Source organism: Prosopis cineraria, unplaced genomic scaffold, assembly GCF_029017545.1.
Source record: "Prosopis cineraria cultivar Desert tree isolate PC_DT_omini unplaced genomic scaffold, ASM2901754v1 PC5, whole genome shotgun sequence".
Taxonomy (NCBI): domain Eukaryota; kingdom Viridiplantae; phylum Streptophyta; class Magnoliopsida; order Fabales; family Fabaceae; genus Prosopis; species Prosopis cineraria.
In genome coordinates, this window is record NW_026555336.1 from 41,353,164 (window position 1) to 41,365,085 (window position 11,922).

The following is an 11,922-nucleotide window of genomic DNA, read 5'->3' on the forward strand; positions in this document are numbered from 1 at the left end:
ACATTAGTATATATATATTTTTGTTCAAAATACATTAGCATATTCAAAATTCAAAATTTTAAATAAAATGCTGATAAAAATCTTATTTAATATGAAATATTTTTATACCAAATTCTTTCTAAAATTAATTATAAATCCGATAAAACACATTCTCGGGAGTGGCGGATCCATTTCTCTTCGTCGACGAACAAGCATTCCACATCCCGCCGGACGCCGTCCACCTTTGTCAGCCCTGCGTGGTTGTTCTCGGGCTAGCAGTGAAGAAGGTTCGAACCCTAAGGCTTTTTCTACTCCCAAAATCCGGTGAGATTGATTTGTCCAATCTGGCTTTGAATCTAGATTTAATTTGTTCCTCGCGGCATCTTTTCCCTGCGTGGTTGTTCTTGGTTTGTTTTTAATTTTTCATTTTAACTTCTCTTTGAATCTGGTTGTGTAATCGTTTGAATATCGATGCTTTTGAATTTGGGAATATTTATATGTTGAGTTTATTTATCTATTTTTTTTGTACTAGTGTTTGCTTGAATGGTGTGTAGTTGGCTACTATACTTCTTCCCTTTTCATTTTGATTACTAGCGACTTGTATGATTTGAATTGTGTTGTTTTGCAATGTTGGATTTGGTGTGTACTGGCATTCTGTTGATCAATCTTTTTATATCATCATCAATTGTGGAAAATTCTCAAGGTATTTGTGATGCATGATCTTGCAATTGACTTGGCTCGAGTCCTGTCAAAGTATCTGGAACAAAAATTAAATTAAAAGTGTATTATTATATCAACTATGCATATTTCAAAGATTTCAGTGGGGGCATGAGTGTAGTATTGGTCCGCCTATGGTTATGCCTTTATAATGCTATTGATTTACTAAAGCATGTGAAGTTGAGTGACATATACTCCCTCTGGAGTAAAATATAAGGCATTGGCAACTAATTCACGGTTTTCAAAAAAGTTTAGTTGAAACTTTAATTCTTTTTTTAATTACATCTTTCCAATTTTTTCCTCATTAAAGACCCTATATAAGTGCTTTGATAATGATAATTAAAATTTTAAGGCATCATTTTTTTTCTCAAAAAGAGGATTAAATGAAGTAGGGGTATAGTTGAAAAAATAATTGTAGATGTTAAACAATATCCTATATTTTGGACTAAGTAAGGCTTCTAGAAGATGCCTTATCTTGTAGTATGGAGGGAGTACAAATTTTAAGGGGTTTATTCTAAACTGGTTGTAGTGTCATACTAAAGCATCCAATATTTTCAGGATTACTTCAACAAAATTTTTAATTTATGGCCTGCTGTTAACACAATATGTCTAGTTAGTTTGTCAAAGAAGAATTGAGTGAGAGATGAATATTCTGTCTGTTTTCCAGATTGGTCAGTTGATTGGTTTGTTTTATCTCCAGTTTCTTGTGTCCATGTGCTTGCTTGCTGATGGTCCTGCTTAGCTTTAGTACTTTTACTTCATTGTAAACAATTTCCTGTTTGCTTGTTTTCTCAGATCTCGTTGGTGGTTGTTGGCTCTTTGATTTCATGAAATTTGGTGCCCATGGCAAGCCATCCTGGAAAAGCTACTCCATCTAACGGGTCTGTGTATGTGTGCAACTTGCCTTATGGAACAGATGAAAATATGTTGGCTGAATATTTTGGCACCATTGGATTGCTGAAGGTATGGAGTTACCAAGTTACTGCAAGTATAATCCTGGTTAATCTTCTATCCATGCAATTGTTTGGATATATCTCAAACTATTATGAGACTTGAGCTTTGAGACTGATGGTAGAAACTGAAATATTCACACAAGTGAGCTACATTTTGTTACTTCTTTCTTCAAATCAAAATATACTGTTGGTATTAGCAGGCCATCTGTAAGTACTTTTGTAAGCGTTCTTTGAGCTTAGAGGCATGTCCTAGCCCTGGTGAGCTCCCTGGATCCAGCTCACCTAATAAACTTTCCCTTACTTAAAAGAATACTGTTGGTATGCCAATATAATTATAGATCTCAGTGCAAGCAATGTTGCCAATGATTGCAATAAGATTTATGGTGAATGGTGTTAAGCCTTGATTTACGGTGGGAGAGCAATATTGAGGCTTCTTTTCATTTTAGAAAAAAAGTATATAAAAAATCAATTGGAGAAATTGAGAATCAAATGTACATACTAATGTCGGAATAATTACAATAAGTTAAGATTATCACTTAGCTAAAAAAACTACCAATCGTTCCTCTAAAATTTACATAAGCACAGATGAACCACAACTGCAGCCTACGAAGTACAGGGTTTCATGTGTGATAGAGACTGGACTTTTCCATTATACATGACAGATGACACAACACTATGCAATGCTTTAAATTGTATTTAATCCGACACTTCTCATGTTGTTGTGCTTATTTCTTTAGCGTCATATCTCATGTTTGTGTCAATATCCATGCTTTCTAGGAAATAACTTTTTGGTAGTTGGTTACTTTATAAAATTCATGAGAAGGGATCCTTTGCCAAACCACCTGGAGAAGTTTAGATTTTTGACCCTTCTAGTCACAACAAATGGAAGCTAAGGTAGTATCAGTTTATGAACTACTTTATAGGGGCACTTAGGGAGTATCAGTAGTATGAACTACCTCAATAGGTAGTTTATGAGGGAGGGTTCCCATCCTACTTAAGTACTTATCTATTGGAGTCAAAATTAACTGGTAGCTTCAGAAAGGACTGCTGGCAGAGGGTTTTGACTGGCAAGGAAGTCAAGTAAATTGTCATGAAGTGTAGTTGTTGAAATGTTGGCTCCCCAAGGACTGTTGGTTGATGGGGATCCTAAGTAGGTTGATTCTCTCACCTCAATAAGTGGTTTTTGGGGAAAGGTTTCTCACCCCACTTTGACACCCCTCAATAACTCATTCCTGTAGTTAGGGGAGAATGAGGAACATTGTGATAGCTGTGTTTACGGAGATTATAAGGAGCTCTAGTTTTGGTTTTTTAGGTAATGGAGGGTTGAAAGAGATTAAGAAGGATATTAATTATTTGACAAATTTGGAATGACAGGTTAATATAGGAAAATGATTTTTTTTTAAATAGAAGTATTTTGAAGCATATAGTAGGAAAGTTATTAGGAATTATTAGGAGTTATTTGGCTTGCACGCATGCTCGGTCCTTATTAGTAGAATAGAAGTTGAATTCAATTATATTATTTTATCAGACTTAAAGAAAATATTGATCAGTTGTGATCTCTGAACTCTTCCTCCCTCTCCATTCTTTCCCTTTACTACTTGCACTTTCCTTTCCATTCATCCCATGTTCTCTCCATTCTCTCCCTCTTTGCATCTGTTCTAATCAGTAACTGATTTAATATTCATTGTTGTTGTTGTTGTTATTGTTATCATCTCATTTTTTTTCTCTTTTCCATATTTCTCCTTTCTCTTCATATGTTTTCCTTCTCATTCTCACTCTAATTTTCCATTTTCTGCAGAAAGATAAGCGTACAGGGAGACCAAAGATATGGTTATATCGAGACAAAGAGACTAATGAACCAAAGGGAGATGCTACTGTTACATATGAGGATCCACATGCTGCTGTAGCTGCAGTTGAATGGTTTAACAACAAAGATTTTCATGGTAGTATTATTGGAGTTTATATAGCAGAGTCAAAAAGCAAGGATGATCAAGCATATAATGCGGCTGGTGAACCAAATGTTGGTGGTGCCATTGAACTGGAGGAAACAACTATGGATGTGAATGGAGGTGGTGGAAGAGGTAGAGGTCGAAATGATTCTTCAGGCAAAGCGTGGCAACAGGAAGGGGATTGGTTGTGTCCAAATACAAGGTCTGTGATATGAGATTGGTGAGCAGCTCTTTCTTGCTCTTCTACTCACTGTTTCAGTAGTTATACATGATTCGATGTAGAAAGATTCATGTCATGTTGTATTTTTTAAGCAGTTGCTCCAATGTGAATTTTGCATTTCGTGGTGCATGCAATCGCTGTGGAAGTGCTCGTCCTGCTGGTGCTGCTGGTGCTGCAGGGGCTGGTGGCCGTGGTAGGGGACGTAATGGGCAAGATTCTGGAGGCACTGGCCGTCCAGTTGGTGGAGGACTGTTTGGTCCTAACGATTGGCCTTGTCCTATGTATGACTCTGCACACTGTTTCATATTAATTTTCTGTTCTGATTTCTATTTAATCAGTTTTATTTGAAGCCAGCATTAACCCCCGTGCATTTGCCCTGGGATTTCAATTTTTTTCCCTTGATAATAGGGTTTGAATAAGTAAATAACAATGATGTCAATAGATAGTAAAATAACGATGTTCTCCCATTTCACTTTCGTATATATATATATATATATATATATATATATTTGTGGTGTACTTTCAAGTTTGTTGGGTTTTCATGATAGCATATGGAAATGTTACATAACGGAGTTATCCACATTGGTGCTATTCAACTTAGTGGAAATGTAATCAACCAATTTGAAGAGAGAGAGATATCTGTACACGTGTACATGAGAAACCTATGACCCATGTTTGTAAAGAAGGCCGGAGTAAGTGTGATAATTTCTGGCACTAGTGATGCCAACTCATTAGCACTCCAGCCTCTTTGTGCTTCATGAGATAAACATTCTGCCTAATTATCTGCTTTGGTGTTATTTAACATAGGAGAAACTGTAATCAAGCAGTGTGAAGATGGGTAAAGTGGTGTGGGATGTAGATAGGTATCTGTATACATCTATATGAGACACTGACCTATGTTTTTAAAGAAGGCTAAAGCAGGAGTGATAATTTCTTGTGTCATTGATGCAAACTCATTAGAGCTCCTGCCTTTTTGTGCTTTGTAAGATTGGTGCATGGGTTTGTTCATTTCTTTTCTTTTACAATGTTAGACTTTTTTTTTTTTAATAATTACAATATTAGACTTTTAGCTCAGGGATTTTGTCTGATAATGACAATAGGGGTAAGTATCATCAGTAATTTCTTTGTTTCTTCTGCTTTCCTTTTCTAGGCTTAGATTTTTGGGCCTGCTATTGGAATTCCATTCCTTATCACTCCTGTCCTCATGGCACTTCATCATGCATTGCCAATGTGCTTTAATTCCAACAAAACATGTTTCCATAATGAGCTATACTGTTTGACTCGATATAATGTGGCTTGTTATAGATTTTATTCGACATTGATATATTGATTGTTATAATAATTTGCGACCTTTAACTAATATTGTTTACTATTATGAGTTTTTTGTTTGGCCAAATATATTGTTGGATTTAGTAAAACTTGGTGTGCTTCAAGGTTAATTCTATCACCATGCAGTGACTATGTGGTTGTTGGCTGTTGATTAGGTTTATGCCTCTTGCGCAAGATTTTACTATTCTTAAACTTGAATATTGACTTGAAGCAATTACATGCTAGGTTGCATAGATACGGGTATGAGTATCTGATATGATACGGCATGATATGACAAATTTTCAAAGTTTTAAGATATGGGTACGGGAATATTTATAATATATATTTCAATATTTTATAATATAGATATATGTATTTTGATTTTTAAACAAGAATTTTTAAAGTAATATAAGGATATTTATAGCAATCAACCAAAATATTAAGTGTTAGAATATGGGCTATGTATGCAAAAGTATTCTACAAGTATCATATGGGATATGGATATGTTCACTTTTTTGAATTATCCGTGCTTTATAGGTTACATGTGTATCTACTCCATCTGTGTATCTAGCATAACGACATTGCATGTTGTGGTTCATGCAGGTGTATTTTAGTGAATAATTAAATAATATTATTTGTTTTCTTAGGTGTGGCAATATCAATTGGGCAAAGCGAACAAAATGCAATATTTGCAATACAAATAAGCCAGGTCATAGTGAGGGTGGTGTAAGGTATTATCTATAATTCTTTTGGTATTTCTGTACTGCTAACTAAGATCATATAGGTGTTACTGTCATGTTATAGTTGTTTAAATCTTGTGATATCATTTCAATAGGCCATTCCACATGTTTCATGGTATTATACTTAATATATTGGGAAGGGGATTTAATAGCAACATAAAATGTTGATTCTGAATCTTCATGAAATGTGCACTTCTCTAGAAATCTTTATGTCAGACTTGTTGACGATCTTTCTTTGCTGTTGAAATTCCTTGACCTGTTCTCTCGTTTGCTTGATAGAAGGATTTGGTGTTTGGATCTTTAGTTTCTTATTCATTTTAATTTTTTGGTTTCAAGTCCAACGGCACATTTTCTTCCCTTATCAAAATATTTCTGTGAAGGCTCCTTCTAAGTTAAAGGTTTTTGTTTGGTCGGTAATAATAAAAGAATTAATATAAATGATTTGAGCAAAGTCAATGGTCCAATATGGTTTACCATCTTAGGTTTGTGTGATGTGTATTAGAAGTTCAGAGATAAATTTCTAGCTTTTTCTAATTCGTGAAGTTGCTTGCAGGTTTGAAACGGACTGTTTGATTTTCTATTTTTAGTGAGAACTGGGTTTCTCTAGTTGATTAATGGGTATTTTAACTATTGAGTTGAAGGTTTTCAGGCAATGGAAGGAGTATGATATCATTTAGTTGTTGAAAACTTACCATTCATAATGTCAAATGTCTGGGAGAAATTTGATTTTGTCATCATGTGGGGTTCCATGAACCTGGAATAAACAACCATGGCTAAAGATTACTTGTTATACCAGTGATTCATGGGCAACCCAAGAAGTGATCATGGCCCTTCACTCATTAACGTTTGTCTTGCCACCAATATGTTATTTAAGGAGAACTGTATTATTCAGGAACATATTAATGATTTTTTCACTAGGCCATTGACAAAGTACCGCTGAAATAACTGAGGCTTTCAGGGTTACTTTTATTATCCCAAACTCAGTCTCACCCTGTGTTAAAAAAAAAAAAAATTTTTTTTGATGTCTGTGCGGTGCAAGCCTGAGGAGCTTATGTGTTAGGTTGGCGTTTTCTTTTTGACGTGGAAAATTTATTGGAATGTAGCTAGTTTTACACTAATGACTTCAAACTATTACATGTTTTTGTTTCCTGGGCAATGTTGGTAGTTATTTCTTGCTTTACAACTTATATTTACTGCCGGCATTGCTACTTGGTTTATTTTGATTCATTTCCCTCAAAGAATTTGTTGAAATGACGTTGCTGATTTAAGCTTGTACTTCCTGACCATCACACAGAGGAGGGCGAGCTGGAGGTTACAAAGAGCTTGATGAAGAAGAAATAGAGGAAACTAAACGACGCAGGCGGGAGGCTGAAGTAAGATCATGTGAGAATGGGAATAGACACTCATATATGTCATGCTTGTGTTGTAATGTGATCTTTTTTACTTTTGTCAGGATGATGGTGAGTTGTATGATGAATTTGGTAATCTTAAGAAGAAATTTCGTGCGAAAACACAGCAAGCTGAAGCTGCAAGAGTGCTTCCTGGATCTGGCCGTGCTGGATGGGAGGTTGAGGACCTAGGTATTTATTTTTTTTAAAAAATTAGAATGGTTCATTCTCCATAAATTTTGTATCCACTGCCTTTTAAGGTTATTGGGGGGAAATGAGTTGAGATACTCCAGAGCTGGTTGAGCTCAATTTTCTTTCACATTCTATTACTAGAAAAGTCCACCAGATGACACTTGCTGAACATGTTCACCAAGTTGGACCTGAAATAACCATGTACTTTCCAATATTCATGACAGGGATTGACAAGGATGGGCGAGAGAGGAGCAGAGACAGGGGAAGGGAACGTGATGAGGTGGAGAACCGGAACCGAGATCGACATGACCGAGAAAGGCAAGGCATTCGGAATGTAGACAGGGACAGAGGGAGAGATCGAGATTGGGATTATGATGACCGAAATAGAGATTATGGGAGAGATAGGGAACGAAGTAGACACCGTCATTAAAGATGGCAGCAACAGTTTTTTAAGCATCGTCTACCTTGACTAGAACTGGTTATGTTGCCTTTCTTTGTTAGGAGGTTTCAATTGAATCCTTGAATTTGGAATACTGCCGAATTCTTGAATGGAAACAGCGTCTTTTCATGGACAAAAAAGTGACTATATTTTAGTTCTTTTTTGGGTGAAGTATTTGTGGCTTTTTGTTGGAGGTGACATCTTTCCAAAATTCCGATGTACAAGAAAAGATAACAGAAAAATCTTACGAGCTCATGTGAACGCACAAGATACTTTTGAGAAAATTACCCCTCATTTAAGGCCAGACACATGATGAATTTTAGCCACGTGATGAGATGCTTTATGTTGTCATGACCAAGTTTTTCTGACGAATGCCCGTTTAACTGGCAAAGATTCTCTTGAATTGCATCAACCATGATCTGATTGTTTCAAACTATTTTTTCCATCGTCATCAAAATTAGCCTAAGGAACCAGAATTACTCCAAAGCTAAATTTGTAGTTTTTGCAATTTGTCACGTTTGATTTCCTTTATAGATACAGACTGACCGATTAAGATGAAAAGGATATCAAATTGTAATAAGGGATATGTGTGTGTATATATTGTATGTGTATAAAAGGGGAATGTATCTCTCTTCCTCCTATAGCACCCATAATTAGCAATAGCAATAGTGAATTTCCATCCTCTACTTTTCTGTGGATTCAATTCGAATTCCCCCCACCACCGCCCAAAATATATATATATATATATATATATCTGCCTCTCTTTAAACAGGATTCTTCTGGAGATTTTGTCCCCCAAGATCGACTAGTGGTGCTACTGCTTCACATCATCTTCATCAGCTCAATCCATTGTTCAGCTCAATTTATTTGTAGATCCATTCATTAGCACGAGCGCCAGACTCATCCATGTCTATGAAAATGCTTACGGCCTACTTCAAATCACATCAACAAACGATTATATCCTAAATTGAGACCAATCACTTTGATATTCAATCATAAGACCAAAACATTACCTTTCCGATGCGAGGCCGTTCTTTTGACTTTGCTAGGCTGTTCCGTATATGTGACACAGCTCCCCAACACTTTAATGTGTTTGCTATGTCATCAAGCCTCAATATATACTCTTCTTCACTCAATGGGAATGATCTCTACAACCAAAATATTATTCCTTTAAATGAGACAAGAAAAGTACATTCCTCTGAAGATCCATGTGGTTTTGAAATTGAATGATAAAAAAAAAAACAAAAGTCCATCTTAAACTTGAAACCAGGGGGAACAAAGGTACCATTACCTGCTCCATGTACTTCCACATGACATTCAAGGCAAGAAGATTTCTTCCCATGAATTCCTAGCACACATCATGTAACCCATAAAATATGAAAAATCACTCCGACTCAAGTTATAACTTTACAATGTTATAAGGTGGAAAGCTATAATAATATATTAACTGGTGATTGATCACCATTTTATCTAATTAGAGCATCAAAGTTTCTTTCAGTATTTCAATCTACTTGAATGAGCAGCCGCTGAAATCTGGATAACGGCAACTCCGCTTATTTCCCAATACACATAGCTTGGGAGACATGCTAGAAATCATAGGTCAAAACTGAATTCACTCAGTCACTCTTATATCAAGTCTCGCTTACAAAAAATATACCTTTTTTATCAGTTGAACATCATAAGACCTTCCATATTTGTCCCTAATAAGAGTTGCAAGGTCAATCCCACTAAATTTAGAATCATCCATACCAACTATTTTCTCCAGATTTTCTCTTAGAAATTCACTATTCACCTGAACCATAATTAAGAGAAACAGAATCAGAAATATCCATGCGAAGGAAAAGTAATATCCGGCATTCAAAACGCCAATCAGAAATTATGAATACAATTGTATATAGTACGGAAAATAGATATGATTTGCAATAAGTTAAAAATCAAGTCAGAGAAAGTATATTCATTGAACTCAACCCCCAACATTGGTTAATTGAAACATTTTCTATTCAGCTTTAGATTGAAAAGAAGTCACATCATAATGGCAATAAACTGAATGGATACTGATAGGATATTAAAGATTCTAATATGTAAAAGAATAAACACACGCTCCAACTGTCCAAACGTTAAATTATTGAAATGTGCTATATATATATGGAAAGATATTTCATAATGCAAAGAGGTAGGAACATAAGGAAGTTGAGAAGTGAACAAACCCCTCCCATTTCACTATTGTGACATTTGTTGTTATCAGTTTCATCCGAATCATCAGGACTCATACTGTCATTCACTCCAGCGGAAAAGATGGGCCCCCATTTCCTGGAACTTTGATGGTATCCAACATTAAGTAAACCAACGCCTCTGCAAAGAGAATCTGAACAAGGGTATCCTGAAAATGGAACCTTACTAATGCTTCCTTTGGTAAGATGCTCCTGAAATCTGAGGGGCCAGCTACACTGGTAGTGGTGGGTCGATATGCTCATGGTATCCTATCCTGCAATTACTTATAATTTTGAAGACTAACCTGAAAAAAATAAGTCAAAGAATGTTTATGATGAATATATATGATCCTTTATTTTTCAGACTGGTTAAGATCCGAGACATCAGTGAGAAGTTAACTAACCACCTACTTCATGGTTATATCACAAAGCTACATCTGATACCTTTTCCTCTATGCCTCTTGAAACTAAGAAAAACTTTTTTTTTTTTTTTAAATTTAGTAAAGCAGCAGGTCTGCATTGACTTTGCAAATCGAGATTCCGAGTTTTCAACTTGAAGAGAGATCTTTAAGACACAAATAATTTGCATGGTGTTCAAGGGCAGTAAAGCAATTGATAATGGTTGAATGCCATATTCCCTGCATGGTCGGGGCATTTCAATGAAACAATTACCGAACATCAATCACCCAAGCTTAACAATTAACTTCAGCCCTTAGCTATGTAATCTCAACTCCTCCCATGTAACTCAACCATGATTTAGAATCATATCCCAGTTAGAACTTAAACCTCTACCTTGATTTCCACATTTTATCTGCAGGCATTAGCTTATATACATGAATAGTCTGACAGCTTAATGCATATCCACTTTCGTTCAACCACATGAATTATCCCCACATGCAGCTCCGAAACATATTGTTGTAACAAAGATTTAAATATATAAAGATTAAATGGTTCAACATATACATGGAAATATCGATAGATTCATTCTCCTGTAATTCATTTCCAACCCAATTTAGAGAAACGGAGAAGTTTCTAAGGAGATGAGTTTCTGAAGCGAAAGTGGAATTATTACGGTACAGAAATCCATAAACTCAAATGGAAAGTAATTTTCAGATAAATAGCAAAAATAAATAAAAAAGCTAACTAAAGAAAATTTCAATCAAGAAGAGAGCAAGCCTGACCTGATAATGATACTACTAGAGGAAGAGGAGCGAGGTTTTGACTTTAGTTTTGAATAGTGTCCGGGAGGGTTTAATTAGGGGGAGCGAAAGCTTAAAAGTATTATTGAGGCGTCAATTAGGATTTTCTTCTTATGACCTGAGAAAAAGAGGATAACAAGAACTGTGACAGCCAATTGTGGACATTACAGCTTCTAGTAAAATTTAAGGCAAACAAGAGCCTCATGCGTCAAGTTTTTCTTGCAAGAAACGCCAACCACACCTTAGATGCCACCAAACAAAAGAAACGGTGATGGTGGCTATCTTTGCTGCTTCCAGTTTTTCGCATCTCAAGGAGGGGGATCGATCATTTGAAGGAATATTTTTTTAAAATTTTCATATAAAATAACCAAAAAATATAAAATAATAATATCATAAATATTGCATAATCAATTAGTCTCTTATGTTTTTTATAATTACTTCTTATCTTAATATAAAATCTTTTTTTTAATGACTTATTACTCTTAGTTTCAAAACTATTGCATTCTTCTAAAATTCTTTAAATTTGGGGATAGAGAATTGGATTAAAATTGTAAATTAATTATTTTACTTTTTATATAAATTTCAATAAATAAAAATCTATTTTAGAATTTTTAACAAAATATTTATA

At 35.2% G+C, this 11,922-nt stretch overlaps 2 protein-coding genes across 7 annotated transcripts; one reads left to right on the plus strand and one right to left on the minus strand.

Annotated features, from left to right (window-relative positions):
* The first annotated feature begins 142 nt into the window (after window positions 1–142).
* Window positions 143–8,056, plus strand: LOC129311092 (transcription initiation factor TFIID subunit 15). 3 transcript variants are annotated; one of them, XM_054953077.1, is made up of 8 exons: window positions 143–266; window positions 1,492–1,659; window positions 3,448–3,800; window positions 3,911–4,099; window positions 5,774–5,857; window positions 7,161–7,239; window positions 7,320–7,446; window positions 7,671–8,056. In XM_054953077.1, exons 2-8 carry the CDS (start codon window positions 1,540–1,542, stop codon window positions 7,874–7,876), a joined length of 1,158 nt encoding a protein of 385 aa, XP_054809052.1. In that variant the 5' UTR covers window positions 143–266; window positions 1,492–1,539; the 3' UTR covers window positions 7,877–8,056. The 3 variants fall into 3 exon arrangements, with proteins under 3 accessions (XP_054809052.1, XP_054809051.1, XP_054809053.1); XM_054953076.1 differs by having other exon boundaries at window positions 150–303; XM_054953078.1 differs by having other exon boundaries at window positions 150–303; window positions 3,914–4,099.
* Window positions 8,057–8,434: 378 nt separating this feature from the next.
* LOC129311093 (uncharacterized) lies at window positions 8,435–11,554 on the minus strand. 4 transcript variants are annotated; one of them, XM_054953081.1, is made up of 7 exons: window positions 11,536–11,554; window positions 11,277–11,412; window positions 10,093–10,400; window positions 9,543–9,677; window positions 9,177–9,233; window positions 8,899–9,033; window positions 8,435–8,814 (listed from the first exon to the last, which is right to left on the minus strand). In XM_054953081.1, exons 3-7 carry the CDS (start codon window positions 10,357–10,359, stop codon window positions 8,749–8,751), a joined length of 660 nt encoding a protein of 219 aa, XP_054809056.1. In that variant the 5' UTR covers window positions 10,360–10,400; window positions 11,277–11,412; window positions 11,536–11,554; the 3' UTR covers window positions 8,435–8,748. The 4 variants fall into 4 exon arrangements, with proteins under 4 accessions (XP_054809056.1, XP_054809057.1, XP_054809054.1 ...); XM_054953082.1 differs by lacking the exon at window positions 11,536–11,554 and having other exon boundaries at window positions 10,093–10,370; window positions 11,277–11,510; XM_054953079.1 differs by lacking the exon at window positions 11,536–11,554 and having other exon boundaries at window positions 11,277–11,509.
* Window positions 11,555–11,922: the final 368 nt, after the last annotated feature.